The sequence below is a fragment of the Bison bison genome, unplaced genomic scaffold, assembly GCF_000754665.1.
Source record: "Bison bison bison isolate TAMUID 2011002044 unplaced genomic scaffold, Bison_UMD1.0 scf7180017864485, whole genome shotgun sequence".
Classification (NCBI taxonomy): domain Eukaryota; kingdom Metazoa; phylum Chordata; class Mammalia; order Artiodactyla; family Bovidae; genus Bison; species Bison bison.
Genome location: NW_011495045.1, coordinates 4,005,144 through 4,024,202, shown reverse-complemented (window position 1 = coordinate 4,024,202; position 19,059 = coordinate 4,005,144). Strand labels below are relative to the sequence as shown.

The following is a 19,059-nucleotide window of genomic DNA, read 5'->3' as shown; positions in this document are numbered from 1 at the left end:
GGATTCAATCCCTGGTCAGGAACTAAGATCCCACATGCCACAGGGCAGCTAAGCCTGCGTACCACAATGAAGACTCAGCACAACCAAAAAACAACAAAAACATAATATTTGTTAAAAAAAAAAAAGAAGAAGAAGAAGGAAGTAAAGTGTAAAGCCACATGAAAAGAAACACAAGCAAGGGGACTTCCCAGGTGGACCAGTAGTTAAGAATCTGCCTTTCAGTACCATGGGTTCTATCCCTGGGCAGGGAACCGACCGAAGATCCCACATGCTATGGGGCAGCTAAGCCCGTGTACCTCAGTGAAGAGCCTGCATGCAGCAACTAAGACCTAACACAGCCAGAAACAAATACCCCAAAAAAGAAAGAACAAGATCAGCAAGTGGAGAATGAATTTGGGAAGAGCATTTTCATACTTGGGGAAAAGAATCCATATTGGAGAGTAATGGGAGAATACTTAGGGAGGAGAGAGACAAGTTAACAGGTACCTTGAAGTGACTGCTGGTTCACTGAAAAAAGTCTCATTAAAGCAAGTGTTTAAAATGTTTTAGATGTTAAATATAGCAAGCGTAAATAGGAGAAAGAAATTTAGAGATGCCAAAAAGCAAGTAGAGTTTAATCCTCTAGCAGGCCTTCTAGCCCCAGGCCTTCAGGACTTTCCCCTGGTACACCCCAGCCTCTAGCAGCTGGAAAGGGCAAATATATGTTCCCTTGCTTGTTCTGCATGAAGTGCCATCTTGATTTTCTTTTTCTTTTGCTTCCCCATAGGATATGCTTTTATTTCTTAATCAGAAAGGACCTCTCACAAAAGGCATCTTCAGACAGTCGGCCAATGTGAAATCCTGCAGAGAGCTGAAAGAAAAACTGAATTCCGGAGCTGAAGTACAACTAGACTGTGAATCTATTTTCGTAATAGCATCTGTCTTAAAGGTAGGAAGGTTTCTCCCTTCATCCACCCCACAGCATAGCTCTGGAGAAAGACAACTGATTTATCTCATTGTAACATTACTCCCATCTGAAGAAGACCATGATAAAAATAGAATCTGAAAAGTGTTTAAAAAAAAAAAACTTCATACAGTCATGTGTGTGCTCAGTTGTGTCTGACTCTTGTTACCTGATGAACTGTAGCCCACTAGACTCCTCTTTGTCCACAGGATTCTCCAGGCAAGAATACTGAAGTGGGTTGCCATTTCCTCTTCCAGTGGTCACAGAATCACACTGGCATTTAAAAGCCACTTCTAATGATGTGGCATGTCAGATAGTCATTTTAAAATTTTTCATCCCACGTCACTGTCCCCATCTTCACTTCTGCTACCCCATGCAAAAAAGAAAAAAAGATGAAATGAAAATTAAAAACAATTATAACACACAGTATATTTACCAAAATAAACATCCCGATTAGACGACTTTCTCACAGTCTATCTTCCTAAGACAAAATTTTCAAAAATAAATTTTTATTAAACTTTGAAGCAGAGTTTTACCATAATAAACAAACGTTTGCCTAATAATTAAAATATTGCTCACTGAGAGTAGTGAAAATTCTCTTCAGTTATACAGTATCCCCCCTCAATGCTTTTTAAAAAGTAAAGGTGGAGCAAGAATGATTGCAACATCTAGTCCTTCTTTTATGAACCCCTTACCACATTTGGTATCCTTGATCCCATGTATATCTGATATTTCACAATAAGCTTCTTTGCTGCAAGCATTTTTGCTACAGACATTTTGGACATATAACCATATAATTAACCTTATGGTAATTTTGCTAAAAAAATAAAATAAGTGGTTGACAGTTTGTTTTGACCTATACAATATAAAAAGCATGACAGATGACAGTGATTTGTCCCAAGAATTGGTTTCACATTTTGAAATATACTACATTGGAGTTGAAAGAGACCAAGGGCCTTGAAGACATAGCATGAACCCACATTTCCCTTAGAACTCTGAAATGTTTATCAAGAACAAATGGCAATATGCCAAGAACAAAAAATAATGTGCAAGGCTTTCACAGAAACTCAGGCACAAATATGTATCCTAGTATCTAGTATTTGAAGCTTGATGCCTCTCCTAAGAAATCTGAGCAAAAAATCAAAAAGTGCAATGCTGAACAAGAGACAAATCAACAATCTGTATATATACACATATACGTGTGTGTGTGTATTGTGAATGAAAGACTTGGAAGACAAATGCTTTAGTATAACCCATGAAAAAATATCGAATTAATAATATGAATTGTGCAGTATTGCCATGAATCTATACACATTTTATTTTTTAACTTTTTATTTTGTATTGGAATATGGGAGACTAGCAATGTTGTGATAGTTTCAGGTGAACAGCAAGGGGACTCAGCCATTCATACACATGTGTCCATTCTCCCCCAAACTCCCCTCCCATCCAGGCTGCCACATAACATTGAGCAGAGTTCCCTGTGTTATACAGTTGGTCCTTGTTGGTTATCCATTTTAAATACAGCAGTTACACACATTTTAAATGTGTTCAAGTGTTTTGTATTTCACAACAAAGTCTTTAATTCTGTTATTCTAATTGTTTTATTATGTCCTTCTTAGTATCCCTCATTTATTTTTTGTTATTTTATCTTTTATGGCAGAACTGCCTTATAGCCAGTTCATTATTTGATTAAAGTATTTGCTGGAGAAATGCTTGTGGCAAAAATGTCTGTGGCAAATAAGCTTACTTATGGCAAAAAAGCCAGATCCTCCCCCTTCCCCCCATCATGACACCACCCCCCCACCTATGGTTACTTAACTCACATCCATAGTTGAGTTGATCTTATGAAATGTTTTCCTCCTCACATTCATGAAAATACCTCACATTGTTTGAAAATCTAGAGTCAAAACTAGCTTTTTGCAGAGCTTTTGACCTGAACAATAGCTTCTGCAGATCAGAATCAGGGTTGGAAGGGATTCTGGGGGAGCTGGAGGCTCCCTCTCTGGGCAGGGTTGGAATGTCCCAGAGCCAGGGGTAGAGACAGTGCCCCAGCCCGCATCCCCAGGCCTGGAGCGTAAAAACCAAATTAAGGAAAGCATGATGAAGAAGACTCCTGCATGTGCCTCCTCCTGGTCAGTTCCTTACACAATCATATTTTATGACTTAGTGAATAATCAGATGCCTCTTGATAAAAGAGCCTCATCTGCTCTTAAACAACCCCACCATAGAGTTTCACAATAAAGTGTCACTCTAAAGAACTGGAGAGGGGCTTCCCTGGTCGCTCAGTGGTAAAGAATCCGCCTGCCAGTGCCGGAGACACAGGTTTGATCCCTGCTCCAGGAGGATCCCATATGCCAAGGAGCAACTAAGCCCATGCAAAACTATTGAGCCCGTGCTCTAAAGCGTGGGAGCTGCGACCACTGAAGCCTGTGCACCTAAGAGCCTGTGTTCCACAGCAAGAGAAGCCACTGCAATGAGAAGCCCCTACTTGTCACAACTAGAGAAGAGCCTGTGCAGCAAGGGAGACCCAGCACAGCCTAAACAAATCAATAATTTTTTTAAAAAAGAACTGGAAAATTGGAGCTAGGGTCATCTAATTTATTTTACACAGGGTTTGTGATTACCTTTCAGTCCTGGAGTACAAAAAAGGTATGTATAGTGTGCTTAGCCAGATACATAGCAGGCATGCAAGTATATGCATGATAAATTTTTCTTTGATTTTTGTCATAAAATTAGGCTTTCTCCCATTTTTTAATAAGTTAAAGCCTATGTTTTAGAAATTTTTCCTTAGTATGCTATTCATCACAGCACTACACTTCTTAAAATTTTGTTCTAAATTGTTGAGGCTGCTACAAAGAAGTATGGTTCTAGAACAGTTTAACATATTTCACAGTGAAGAAATAGTACTTATAGAGGAATAGGCAAAAGACGAAAATTAATCCAAATGAAAAATCTGGTTATATGAGTTCTAACTAAAGTGTGATAATCATGTAGCTGTGTTTTACTCTCATTTCTTCCAAGCAGTTGAAAGAAAGGGATACTTTTTGCCAAAAGTTTTTGAGCTTTTGTTTGTTTGTTATTTTTAAGACTATTTGGAAGCAGTACTTAAATTTTCCTTTAATTTTTTACTTACACTGGTTTTGTTTAAATGTAACTCTAATTGGAAGAAAATTACCTGTGATACTGTATTTTTGATTCATCAGACCTCTGAGGAAAAGCACTTTTTTAATCCTGTAGGAATCTCATCTCAAATTAATTTGGGAGTTCTGCTGATGGCCTGGTTTCTGTTTTTGGAAGGGAGAAGACTTTTGCTTGAGTGCTAAGAGCTGGTGATTGTAATTCAGAACCAGCTTTCACGTCCCTTCTCAGATCCAATGGTGGTTGTTATTTCGTAACTTGTTATTCCAGCTGTGGAGAGTTCATTGAGATGTTACAAGTTATTATCTTTCAAGTGTAGGTTTTAAGATTTAATGATGTTTTTCTTCAAGACAGATCATAACTGTGTTTTCCACTGAGATTTTAAAAGAGAGGTATTGTCACTGCCCCATTTTGAAATACCAGATTTTTGCTCTTCTGAATCTGACTTTTAATGTAGGTGCAGCCACTAAAATTAGTCTGAAATTATGAAAATTTGATAGATTGACCCAGAAAAGAGGTAATTTTTATGATGACACATCTGAATCACATATATCCATGGATATTACTACTGGAAAATAGAACAGAAGAAGACTTTGTATCAATCATCTTCCTACTTGTTAACTACTCTAAAAAAAAAAGTATGATAATAGGTGACATGACTACCAAGAGGTTTTCAAAATTACTGTAGATATAGTTAATTGACCTTTCCTTGTCCTTCACTAATATTTGACCAGATGACAAATAGCCACAGTTCACTAATGACCTCTACTGTGTTTGGGACTGGGGCTTCCCAGGTGGCTCAGTGGTCTGCCAACGCAGGAGATGCAGGTTCAATCTCTGGGTTGGAAAGATCCCCTGGAGAAGGAAATGACAACCCACTCCAGTATTCTTGCCTGGGAAATCCCAAGGACAGAGGAGCCTGGCAGGCTGTAGTCCATGGAGTCGCAGAGAGTCAGACATCACTGAGCGACTGAGCATGAGCACGCACGCACGCCTGTCTGGGAATGTGCTTGGCATTAAGGTGTATGAAGTAGAAGGTGAGGGTCTGATTCTGCCATGAAGAAGCTGATTAGCTAGTAGGAAACATGCTCACCTAATTAGTTAACTGCAACACTTAGGAGTCATAGCTTCCATATTAGCAGTATAAACATGACATATAAGTAACAAGTTGTACATTCCCTTTTTAAGGCACAAAGGTAAAGTTGCTGATTTGATTTTACAACAAGAATTAAAATTATTCAGTTCCAGATTTTCACCTGTCTCCACATTGTAGGCAGGAACTTATAAGCAGATAGTCAACCAGTGCCAAAAGCAACAAAGAGATTGCTGCTGCTAAGTCGCTTCAGTCGTGTCTGACTCTGTGCGACCCCATAGGTGGCAGCCCACCAGGCTCCCCCGTCCCTGGGACTCTCCAGGCAAGAACACTGGAGTGGGTTGCCATTTTGGCCTAGAACAAAATAGGAAACACAGGACCAGGACCAGAATTCTTTATTTTTAAACTTTTTATTAACATATGTCAAACCGGAAACTGTTGGATGTATCCTGCTTGTGTCATAGTCTGGTTTCATCACAGCCAGCTCCGCCAGTGTCTCAGTATAAGAGTCTCAAAAACCAGAAAGGATAATGTACCAGAGACATGTTATTTAATGTACATTACGTGTGGGGTGCTGCCCCATGCTTCCAGAGCCCAGCCGTAGTCTGGGATGCTTCCTTCTCCTAATATATGAGAGCCCTTCTAGGGGGAACACTAGGAGAAGCTCTAAGCATCTCTGCATGAAATTATTCACCAAAGCCACTGGAATATAAAGTTCTAATATAACAGGGACTTGGTTTAATTTGCTACTCTAGCCCTACCACCTCAAACAGTACTGGCACATGCCAGTACCTGGCATAAATATTTGTTGAGTGGTTGGATGACTGATTACTATATTATGAATCTCACAAATGTCTTCATACATTTCTTTTAACTAATGAAATAAAAAGGATTTAGGTTTGCCGGACCCCGCCATGTTATACTAGTTTGCTAAAATGTGCACAAACAGGAGATTTCAGCCTAAGCAGGTTGTCCTTTATCTTTACCACTATAGTCCAGACTCCAGTTTCCCTCTGGTTTTTGTTAGAAAAATATCAAAGCAAATGTTTCTATGGGTGCACATCATTGAGGGGTTGGCACTGAGCTCCATGTAGTCCAAAGAAGAGAGAACGTAACTGTACTTTTTAATAAAGTGTCTTCTTTGTAATGTCTCTAAAAGTATTTAACCTGAGAATAACAATTTAAAATATTTATTTTTCCCCTCTATATAAGGATTTTCTACGAAATATTCCAGGAAGTATTTTTTCATCAGATCTCTATGATCACTGGGTCTGTGTAATGGATCAAGGAAATGATGAAGAGAAAATAAATGCAGTTCAAAGGTAATTATTCTGACTTGGTCATTTTTCAAAAATGATTTTCAAAAAGCTTATATTTTGTAAGTTTGTCTAGGAAGGTAGTATGCTTGTGCTTGCTGTGTTTAGTCACTCAACTGTGTCTGATTCTTTGCAACCCTTTGGGCTGTAGCCTGCCAGGAACCTCTGTCCATGGGATTTCTCAAGCAAGAATACTGGAGTGGGTTGCCCTTTCCTCCTCCAGGGGATATTCCCAACCCAGAGATTGAACCCACGTCTTCTGTGTCTCTTTCACTGAAGGTGGATTCTTCACCCACTGAGCCATAATCACTATCAAAATCATATCCGTGGGGACCAGTTTAAATATAGATTTATGCTAGCTACTGTCACTTTTCTTATTGCTTTTCCCTAATCCTATTAACATGGAATACTTGACCATTTTACACATTCTGTACATCTGAATCTGATAGGAGCTGAAACCCATTAGACCAAGAGTTAACACAGTAGACTCAATCTATAATTTACATCTTAGTTTAACCAGACTATTCCTTATGTACTTCATTTAACAACTGAATCCATAAAGAGAAACTTCCTTCCCCCTCAAGGGTCTCACAGTCTAGTAAAACAGATAGATAAAACCAAGAATTACAAAGTAGTATAATCGATGCTAGTGAGATACCTGCAGAATATGTGGGAATGCTTCAGAGGGACAGTCAACTTGTTGAAAAGTGTCGAGGAAGAAGGGAGTTGCAAAATCTCAGTCTAATCACAAAGAATGCATCGTTTTTATTTAATGCAAAGAGAAGTGGCTGGCAGGTCTCGCCACCCTAATCCCTTATAGGAAAGAAGAGTCCATTAACAAAAAGCATACTTCCAGTCCTGTGAAAACCCATGAATCCTAAAATCATTTATTTGCATATGCTTGTTTAGTGCAGTTTTTCTTGAGCAGCTCTAAAATACAAGTCATTATCTACACACTACTATTGATAGACACCTGTTATCAATAGAAAAACATAATATAACTGTTGAAGACACCAGAATCAAAGCCACGTAACAGAATTGTGTCTGTTTTGGCAGAAATCATTCAGGGGCAGTGAATGTCAGATCCTGTTTTTTGTTGCTCATTGTCTAAAACTTTATATTCTACAAATGGTTAAAAAGATGATGTTTTTGTATATTATATGTGAAATGAATCGCCAGTCCAGGTTCTATGCATGATATAGGGTGCTCCGGGCTGGTGCACTGGAATGACCCAGAGGGATGGGATGGGGAGGGCGGTGGGAGGGGGGTTCAGGATGGGGAACATATGTACACCTGTGGCAGATTCATGTCAATGTATGGCAAAACCAATACAATATTGTAAAGTAAAAAAAAAAAAAAGATATTTTACAGAGGGTTAGACTTATATCTCTCATACAAATACAAAATAAGCACATGTGAGAGGTTTTATTTAAAACATTAGAGAACTAGTAAGATATTACTGCAAAGTCAAAAGAGATTTCAAACTATCACAACTTACATAATTAAATCAGAAATGCTGAAATGAATTTATAAATAGATGCAAAACTGGCTTTTACTGCTAGGGCATGGGGCGCGGTGAGTGGGGCACTGTATGTGCAAATAAACCATTTATCTCTCTACCAGATAAGATTTTTGAGTCTACAGGCAAGTGTTAAGTGCACTGCTATCAGTAATCTACAGTTTACAGAGTCAAATAACTCAACCCCTATGACCCAGATACCCCAGAGTGTGATAACAGTACCTTACTTTCCATTGAATACATCCAGGAATCCTTTGATTCATTTCCATATCTTTCATAATTTGTCCCTTCAAAACTGTTCTCATTGTCAGTCCAGAGTGCTGAAGAAACGCCTTTCTATTGTTATACAACAGGAGTCCAAGTACCCAGTTTTCTCCCCCAGGTTACAGATTCTTGTTGGAAAAAAGCAACCACCATGACTATCAACATTTGTATCTGTTTTCTGTCTGACAATAAAAATCATTTCAAGTGAATGATCATTTAAAATCCTTTATCAATTACAAAATAGGAACATTAGAAAAAAATATTATAAGCTTGTATTATATGTGCGAGTAATGTCAGTGAGATAGAAAGATGCAGGGCAAAACTGACCTTGAGAGCTGCCGGAGCAGAATGGACCTGGGAGTCTCATGGCTGAAGTTTAGGTTTTTACCAAGAGACAGAATCCTGTGTTGCTTCTTGGAAGTAAAGGAGCTACATATTAGTAAGTAAAGGAGTTACATATTAAATGCAACTGTTTAAGTTCATTAGAAAGCTTTTTGGGGGTTTTGGTTGAGAATATTCTGGAATGTTATAGGGTTTGCTTAAGATACTTTGTAACAGTTTCAGGTAAATATTTCAGACAGCATCTTTTTATGAATTACTTTTTTGCATTCTTTTACATTTTCATTGGATTGCAAAATAAATAATAAATCTCCAGTGCTCCCTCTCTCCTCTTCACAGGCAGTCCTCCCTTCGCATGTGCCGTGTTAACAGACAGTCCTGCACGTCTCAACTGTGAAAGTGAGGACTGCCTGTCAGTGCAGGTTTTCTGTGAAATGTTTGCTTACAGAGTGCATTTTTCTGTCTTTAGGCTGTTAGACCAGCTTCCGAGAGCCAATGTTCTTCTCCTAAGGTATCTTTTTGGGTTATTACACAACATTGAGCAACATTCTTCATCCAATCAGATGACCGCATTTAATTTAGCAGTGTGCATCGCCCCAAGCATTCTTTGGCCTCCTACTTCCTCTAGCCCAGAACTAGAAAACGAATTTACAAAAAAGGTAATGAAGTTTTTCCTTTTTCTGCTCTGGGGAACCAATTCCCCATTTTGAACCTAAAATTTGGGGTATGAATTCTGAAAGATACATATTTTCTTAAGTGAAAATACTTAAGAAAATAAGTACTATATGTACTAAGTACATATCATTGTAAATCTGAATTCATTGAGTGTTTTATCCTATCCTAGTAGACGACAAAAAAGGTAATTTCTTGAGCAAAAGAGTGATAGACGTTGGATTGCTTCCCTTTTCTCTTTAAGGAGGAAAAACAACTATGACTGACTTAAACCTTAGAGTGATACAAAAACAGTGGATGTGATTTTAAAAATAAATAAGGACTTTCAGTTCTAATGAGGTGTATGAACCTCGAGCCTATTATACAGAGTGAAGTAAGTCAGAAAGAGAAAGACAAATGTCGTATATTAATGCATATATATGGAATCTAGAAAGATAGTACTGCTGATCTTACTTGCAAGACAGCAAAGGAGACGCATGTAAAGAACAGACTTTTGGACACAGCCGGGGAAGGAGAGGGTAGGATGGTTGGAGAGAGTAGCACTGGAACATATACAGTACCGTGTATAAAATAGATAGCCATCTATCTATTTAGGGGGTTTGCTCTATGACGCAGGGAAGCCAGAGCCAGTGCCCTCTGACAACCTAGAGGAGTGGGATGGGGAGGGAGGTGGGAGTGGGGTTCAAAAGGGAGGGGCCATATGCATACCTATGGCCAATTCATGTTGACGTATGGCAAAAACCATCACTGTATTGTAAAGTTTTTATCCTCTAATTAAAAAATAAATAAATAAGGGCTTTGGAATTAGACAGGTCAAGGTTCAATTTTCAGCCCTAACACTTGCTAGATTTACAGTCTTGGGCAAAATTACATTAATCCACAGTTTCCTCATCTAATGAATGGAGATGTTGCTAATACCCAGTTCATACATTATTTAAGTTGGTGCAAATGCAGTTTTGGACTGCAAATGTTAAATCATTATAACTAGGCTCAAACACAATCTTTATTAATCAAAATAGGAACCATTACAATCAACACATTTTTGCCAATGAGAAATAAGTTTGTTGATTCCTGTAGCATAAAAATCTATGCTTTGGGATTCGACAAACTCTTGGGAAGCATTTTCTGCCTCCTCCTGGTTGTGGAAGCATTTTTCCTGCAGAAAGTTGTCAAGATGCTTGAAACAGAGGTAGTTGGTTTTCAAGAAGTCAGGTGAATATGGTAGATGAGGCAAAACTTCGCAGCCCAGTTCAGTCAACTTCTGAAGCCTTGCTTGTGCAACGTGTGGTCAGGCATTGTTGTGGAGAAGAATGGGCCCTTTCTTTTGACCGGTGCCAGCTGCAGACGTTGCACTTTTCGGTGCATCTCATCAATTTGCTGAGCGTTTGTCTCAGATGTAATGGTTTCACCGGGATTCAGACAGGCAGCAGACCACCAAACGGTGACCATGACCTTTTTTTGCTGCAAGTTTGGCTTTGGGAAGTGCTTTGGAGCTTCTTCTTGGTCCAGCTACTGAGCTGGTCATAACCAATTGTCGTATAAAATCCACTTTTGGTCACACGTCACAATCCAATCAAGAAATAGTTCATTGTTGTCGCATAGAATAAGAGAAGACGACACTTCTAAATGACAGTTTTTTTAATTTTCAGTCAGTTCATGAGGCACCCACTTAGCGAGTTTTTTCACCTTTCCAGTTTGCTTCAGATAAGTTCTTCGGCAACTCCTCATTTAGTTGTAAGGGGATCAGCTTCGCTGTTTACTCTCAGTTGGTCACTGTCAACTTCTGGTGGCTGGCCAGTAAGCCCCTCATCTGCAAGGCTCTTGTCTCCTTTGCAAAAACAAATAGCACTGCACTATTTATTAGCAGTTTCTGGGCCAAATACACTGTTGATGTTGTAAGTTGTCTCTCCTGCTTTATGACCCATTTTGAACTCAAATAAGAAAATTGCTCAAAGTTGCTTTTTGTCTAACTTCATTTCCATAGTCTAAAATAGATATAAAATACACAGAAAGTAGTGTCATTTGCCAAAAACATAAAGCAAAAATTTCACATTAAAATGATGTATACCACAACCACATTTATTTAAGAATGTATTCCAACATCAAACAGCAGAGTTCAACAGTGCAAAACCACAATTACTTTTGGCCCAACCTAATAGTTACTTGAAATCACACACTCCTGTATTGCCTGATTATAAGTACAGGAGTTGGGGCTTTGCTTCAGCTATTGGGGCAAAAAAAGCTATGTAAAGGTTTCTGTATATCTCATGGAGGCACAAAGCTCCCTAGTAAAATCTTACCTCTTCCCGAAGCACCTCCAGTTGGCAGGGCTAAGAGAAAGAAATGCATAGGAAGAGACTAGTCAGCAAAGTGCAAGTTTTTTCTCCAGCTGTCTCTCCTCCTCACAGAGAACCACAGAGGTAGATACCTACCAACTTCCCAGCTCATGACACCTGCCTTTTGCATAAGAAATACATTTTATAAGTCTTCATTTAATGACACTTCATGAATTTTAATGAGAAAGTGTGTTTCCTCACCCCAAGTGCCCTATAGAGAATACTTAAAATTACTCCAATTTTAAAGACAAGACAGTTGGTATAAAAATGTTAGTATTAAGCCAAGGCCACAAGTAATAACTAGTCTACTGATTAAAATTAATGTCTATACTCAAACTACTCTTGAAAGTATCATAGTTTTGTAGGGGAAACTGTATTGTAAAGCAAACCTGAATTTTTCTCGGGATTCTTTGGCATTTTTTGTTAGGATTCATATATGAAATGTGATTTACAGACAGGCTGTATGAGAAGTTTGCAGCTCATTTTTGTCCGTTTTTTGTACAGGTTTCTCTGCTTATACAGTTTCTTATTGAAAACTGCTGTCGGATATTTGGAGAAGAAATCACTTCCCTCTTGGGAGAGGTTTCAGTGAGATGTGATACCAGAGAGAATGCCTCAGGTATTGTGAATAACTGGATTGTTTTTTGTGGGAAACAGACACACGTCTGTGAAAATCAGCTGGGACAGTGGTTATCCTGGAGCCCACAGCAGCTCAGGTGAAGAGGGCCTCTCACCTCGGTCAATAGGTCTAGGATTCTGCTCCTTCCTTAGAAGGTCAGGGTATGTTAACACTGTGGTAGGGTTAAGAAGTGTATAAGACAAGGTCCCAGATTGTTAGTGGCAGCATTATATAGTATGATGTTTTTAACCTTTTTAAAAATAAACTTTACAGGGAGCCCCAATATGTATAACACAACTGCTCTGGTTGAAACTGGAGGAGAAGGCCCAGAGAGACGGCCCTGTTTTTTCTCCTCGCCTCCCTCTTAGAGGTCCCTGAGGCTTCTCAGAACTCGTGCACTGCTAAACACATTAAAAACAAGTAACATCACGGGGCAGGCTGGGGTGTATGGCGAGTAAAGACGCTCAATATTCCAAATTATGAATTCTTGTAACACCAGTTACTAGTTATGTTGTCTTTGGCCAATTCTTCGATGCCACTGAACATCAATATTTTCATCTACAAATATGGATAACCATCATATCTAACTGTTGTGATTGTAGTAAAGATAAAGTAATATATAGTAAAGAACTTTGTCAAAGAGAAATTGATAGGGCTGGTAAATGGTTTCTCTTGAGATTAGAGTTAATTATGTGTATACACCAGCAGATCCATTTAAAAGACAGAATCTTAATCCAAACCTGGATATATCTGGCATTAATTTCTTTATATTTTTAACTGTTTCTTGGTATTATGACCATCTTCTCATCGAGGAAATCTTAAAGAAAGCCTATTTCTTCAGGAACTGAGGTAAATCTCGTATACCTCAACAGTTTATTTTTAATTTTGCACTTACATCTGGGGAGATTATGAAAGATTCTTTCTTTCCTTAGAGTGAAAATTTGAACAATCTATATTTAAAAACAGAATTACACCAAATATCATCATAGTTAGGTTTTTTTTCTTATTTTTAAGGCAGCATGCATTTGTGTTGATTAAAAATGTTAATCATGGTTCCCTTTTTCTACAGATATCTCTTGCTTCCAGCTGAATGACTCCTCCTATGACAGCTTGGAAAATGAGCTGAATGACGATGTTGACGCCCCATGTCGTGACTTGGTAAAGAAACTTGGTCAGGGTAGCAGAAGCATGGACTCCGTGTTAACCCTCAGTGACTATGACCTTGACCAGCCTGAGGTGGAAGGCCTTTTAACCCTGAGTGACTTTGACTTAGGCCATTCTAAAGATGAAGACATTCCAATGGGACAGCCCCTGGAGTCCAAGCCAGTGGACACTGCAGTGTACACCAAGGTCCCACGCGCCCAGGCCCCCTCTGGCGCGAGCACACCCAGCCGCCTGTCCACAGCTGCCGCAGATGCTCCAAAAGGCCTGAGGCGACACCGCCGCTGCTCGGAGCCCAGCATCGACTATCTCGATTCAAAGCTTTCCTATCTCAGGGAGTTTTATCAGAAAAAGCTACGCAAGTCCAGCTGTGATGCCATTCTCTCAAAAAAAGATGAGAGCCATCTGAATCAGAATCAACCCCTTCAGGAAGGGGGTAAGACATGTTTTAAAAAGAGTTTAGTCACAGGCATTGATAGCAAGAAAAATGCCGCTAGTAAAAATGTTAAGAAGAAAAGTTTGTCTGATAATGAAGGAAGTCATGTAAAACTTTTTCCTAAATCCAAGCCAGTAGCCATTTCCGTGGCATCGTACAGTCACATGTCCTCCTGTGATCATCCCAGGAGCCAGCCCTTTGACATGGATGCATCCGAATACTCCCCGCCACACACTGCAGACACCCTCAAGAGTTCAAGGAGGCAACGGCGCTGCTCAGAGCCCAGCATTGATGACCAGCACTGCAGACTGACCTATCTCAGGGGGATTTATCCAAAGAAGCAGCAGAAAGCCAGCTACGAAGCCAGTCTCTTGCATGGAGAGGAAGATTATCTCAAGCGGCACAAGTCTTTACAAATGGAGGGCCAAAAGCTTATTAATCAGAGTTTGGTCATGGGGATTGAGGTGGGCAAGAGTAGTACCACAAACCAAAACATGGAGAAGGTTTTACCCCCAAGTTTAAACCTTTGCTCAAGGACTAGCTATTCCAGCTTGTCCTCCCCAGGCACTTCCCCATCTGGTTCATCAGTGAGCTCCCAAGATAGTGCTTTTTCTCAGATTTCTGAACACTCTGTGTTTACACCCACTGAAACATCCTCTCCAATAGATTGTACTTTTCAAAGAAAACAGGCAGAGCTTTCTTCTGACTTTAGCAGTTCTGGCCTCATTTCTGGAATTCCTGGTCCCTCATCAGGGCAGGCCAGCGGCCGCCTGGCCTATACAAAAAAGGACAGTGTAGAGTGGCATTCACACATGCATTCTGTAACTCTTCACCCCAGCACATGGTTGAAGAGTGGTGTAGCCAGTTTGAAAAACTGGTCTCTCAAAAAGAAGGCAAGGGCACCCAGACCAGAGGAAAATAAAGTGGGTTCTCTAAAAGGACCCACGGATCCTCCTGCACATGCTTCTGGTGTTCCGGAAGCCATCGCACTACAAGAAAGGCAGAAAGACGTGCCCCAAAGGGCAGCTGAAGGACTGGGAGCTGTTCAGACGGCCTGCTGGTATAGTTCCTATCCCAGCCAGGACTCAGAGAAATACTGTAGCTCTCTGTTCAGCCTCGTGGAAGACAGACTTGGGCTTCATATGAAGTCGCCTGAGGAAGGAAAGGATAGCGGGCAGTGCTCTCCTGGTATGCTGCCCCAGAGAAGATCCTCCCCCGGCTCTTTGACTGTGGATGATGCGTCCAGCCCAGACTCAGGGCCGCCCGTGGTGTGTGATGCTGAGGATAGACATTTGGCCAAAGACATGTAACCACCATGAGAACCTGACATCTACAAGAACAGAAACAGGCTGATAATGAGACAACAATTACTATGACCCCTTTGTATAAAATACCTGGGATGGGTAGCATAAAGATAATCATTGCTAATACTTAGGACAACAAACGAATTCTCTTTCTTGAGACTATTTGGCCAAAAGTTTAGACTGAAAAATTCTGTGACCTCAGTGTTTGGGAGGCTTTTCCGTATTAAAGCATGGATGGATCCTGCCGTGCATTTTAAGAGCTATGAGCAGACAGCTAGAGAAAGCATCTTCTGTAGAGGAAACATGCTGTTTATGATGAGATTAGTTCCTGAGGAAGCCAGGAGATAAGAAGCGAAAAACAGGAAGTGTGGAGAGAGAGGGAGGGCTGCAGAGAAACCATTATTCCATGGAATGTTTTTAATAAGTAGGCCAAAATAATGCTGCTAGTCAAAGCTAAAGAGGTAACACATCTGATAATAAAGAAAATTATGTGAAATTTTTCCCCAAATCCAAACCAGTGGCCATTTCTGTGACATTTTATATTCAGTCACATACCCTCACAGCATCATTTCAGGTATCAGCCCATTGGTGGCAGCCAGAGAAGAAAAAAACTGAAGTGATTTGAAAGCCATGAGTACCATGATATTGTAGGTGGTTTTGTTTGTTTTGTTTTTTTGTATTGGTTGAGTTTTTCCATCTGTGTTTCGTGCTCCACAGAGGCTCCACTGCACACTGCAGTGAGGAGGAAGAAGGAGACGACTGCTCATCTCTGTGTCCTTTCAAGGTGCCTGAGCTCAGAACCTTGTCCTGTTATAAGACGACCTTCCCACTGTATCCACTGTCTTAGTGTGGAGGGAAAGACTGCCAGAGCAGCCCTTTCTCTTAACCAGTTGCTGTTGCAAACATGTGATCAAAGCATGACTCCTCTTTGCTGAAATGTTTTTCTGTTCCTTACCTCTTAGTCAGCCAGAAAAAATTCCTGATAAGTCATCTCTTTACTGATGGTCATTTGTCAGTTGAGAGAACAGTTTTGAGGTTGGCAGGTTATAAATAGTCACAGAGTGGAGGAGCCGTCAGAGTGGCTCTCAGGCCTTCTTTTTGACAGTCATTGGCTTGGGATTATCTTACCTCCAGAAGTTTTTACATCTTTTTTGTTCCAATAGTTCAGTTTATACCCCCATTGATTTATTCCATATTGATGGACATTTCTCCTCTTGCCTTAAAGATTACACCAGTACATCTCCTGGATTATTTCCTTGAGTTATTAGGCCTTGCCAGCCAGAGTGATGCAAAAGAATCAGAAATGGATGTGCATCTTCCTTCATTTTAAATACTTAAAAGAAGTTGCTTAGAGCCCATTGAGTTCAATATCAGATGGACCTCCCCCCCACAATACTTATTTCAAATTATTTTCCTCAGCCACCCAGAAACTTTGATGTCAAATATTTTCTCAATGTTGTTCTAAAGGTTGCATTTTTCACTTATATAAAAAAATAATGTGTTCTGTAAGAGAGAAGTCCTTTCAGTATTAGCTATAGGTGCTACCTACCTCTAGGGGACATGGCCCTGTTTGTCCTAAGCATTGTAATTAACTTTTAGAACTCTCTCAAAAGAGCTCCTTTATGACACTGGCCATCTCAGTCACAGATGTGAAGTAGATTTTACCTTTTAACTAACCACTCGTATATTTAGACTCCTCAGTGTCCATATGCATCTTTTGTGGTATGATATATAAAGGCAACAGGGATTCCCCTCACCCTTAGGGCATACTACTGCAGAACCGCAAGATGTGAATGAAGCTCTTATGGCTTGGAGTGTCTTTCCAGAAGAAATTGCTTCTCTGCTTAACAAAATAATAGTTGTATCCTTTTTTCTTTCACATTGGTGGTTAGGAAACCATCTACTCAGTTTGAAGCATAGAAGATGCTGAGGTTCTTCCATAACCATTCCTGTTCTCTGTGTTCCCTTAGATACTCCTGCAACATTTAATGTGAATAATTAATATTGCTGTAAAGTATTATATTGTATGATTTGAAGACAGACTACATGTCATTTTATTATACTCCATCAATCTATAATATATTAGACCAATGCTTTATCTAAAATGCTTTGAGTTTGTATAATATATCTTGACAAATTTTACTACCATATGTTATGTAATAAATGTGTATTTTTGTACTTGCAGAAACTGCTGCTAACTTTTAAAGTTGTTTGGTTTTAAAGGCACTGATTATGGATATGTATGAAGTCCATGCTGTCTGTTAAATAAAACATCATCCTTCAGAGTTAACAGTCCCACCAGGGCAATATTGCCCTTTGTAGACTTGTTTTAGCTAACGAGCCCAATTTCTGCTTAATATTGGAAATTGCATAAAATGTAATTAATGTTGATTGGAACTTTGAGCTTTTAGTCATAGGCCGTGTGGTCAGTCTCTCTAGAAAAGGAGGGCTTTATTTCTTTTATATTTTTCTGATCTTACTGTTTACCAAACGATACATTTTAGACATAAAGTCTTTGTTTTTCTTAGATATTACATGTACACTGTGCTCCTAGAATCAGATACATATTGTCTGTGTTCTCATGGCAAAGAACCATCAACTCAGTTCAATTGATGTATGAGATCTTCTTGTCTAAATTTGAGCCCTTCTGACCAGAGTATCTAATTGATTCCAGACATGTCCAAACATCCCAGGATATCTAGATCCAGATACTACAAAACATCAGTACTTATAAAGTCATATAAAGTCAGTAAATATTCTCATTTCTCTCATTTCCCATGAGTATCTTTGCCTCCTCAAAGTTCATGGAGGTTCACTGTATGTAAGTTTATGCACCATTTCAGAAAGGTTAAAAATATACACCTGACCTTAGTCCAGAAAAAAAATGATTCATTCTGAGCAGTAAAGACCTAAATGTTAAGGAAATGCAAAGATGATTTTTGCTTCTAAAGAAGCAGCTTAATCTACTAAAAACATTGAGTTCAATAAATTATCTTAGTTTTGTGGCTTTTCGGCTTTTCATGGAATGGCATTGAATCGAAAGGATCTAATGTATCCTCGAACCAGTGGCATATTTTGTCTGTTGAAACTAAAAATATTATGTATCTTAATCCAAATTATGGTAGTTTTTAATCTTTTTTACCTGGTCATGTTTTAATGACTTGAGAGGAAGTATCTGCAAACTGTTTATTTCAATACAAAGAAAAAAATTTAACAATAAAGCTGGGTAAAATGTTAATTTCTTTAATATCTATTCTGGTTACAAGGATATCGCAGAGCTAAGTTTCCTGCTGAAAGGAAGAGTACTCTTGAATTCTGTGCTTTCTACCCTAAGTGTGAGTCTACTCTGTTCCTAAGCCACTTGTAAATATAAATCCTTCATTTGTATTGTTTGTTTGTTTTTAAAAGGGAGGGGTGGAATTTCATAAACTTCAGTTCTACATAGTACTGGGTGTGTAATAGAATTGGCAGAAGGCTCTGGGGTGTAATTTGGAAAATTTTGTTTCCAAGTCCCAAAGAAATATGCACAGGGTGGTAGAAGATGCATGTTGTTTCTTAATTTGTGGAATGCTTTCTTGTTGTGCATTGTCAGAGTGCACATGCATTTGTAGATCAAAGTGTTTTTCTACCTATTTAATTTGTTAAGGCAAAGTAAATATGTTCTCTGGAGTTTGATTTTATGTGACAATAGAAGATGCTGATTTGGGAGACATTTAAGATTTAAATGCTAGTATTTTTCTCTAGGTTTAATTTTTAGATTACAGTAACTTGAAATTAAATTTAGAACTTCTTACAGCCTCTTGATCTGCCACGAGGAGTGAATAAACTAGCTAAAAACATGTACTTGTGGCATAGGCCTATTACTCTGAGCAAGTAAAATGGATGCTTAAAGAAATACCCAGTCTCTGCCAGATCACAG

General features: G+C 39.2%; 1 protein-coding gene across 2 annotated transcripts in view; it reads left to right on the top strand.

Moving 5' to 3' along the window:
* ARHGAP20 (Rho GTPase activating protein 20) overlaps positions 1 to 18,753 on the top strand; it is a 195,270-nt gene extending 176,517 nt beyond the window's left edge. For both annotated transcript variants that reach the window (XM_010862859.1, XM_010862860.1), the window contains 5 exons: positions 767 to 928; positions 6,387 to 6,496; positions 9,082 to 9,271; positions 12,125 to 12,239; positions 13,309 to 18,753. In XM_010862859.1, coding sequence (XP_010861161.1) covers positions 767 to 928; positions 6,387 to 6,496; positions 9,082 to 9,271; positions 12,125 to 12,239; positions 13,309 to 15,146 — 2,415 coding nt within the window. In that variant the 3' untranslated portion in view covers positions 15,147 to 18,753. The remainder of the gene's footprint in view (positions 1 to 766; positions 929 to 6,386; positions 6,497 to 9,081; positions 9,272 to 12,124; positions 12,240 to 13,308) is intronic.
* The last annotated feature ends 306 nt before the right edge of the window (positions 18,754 to 19,059 follow it).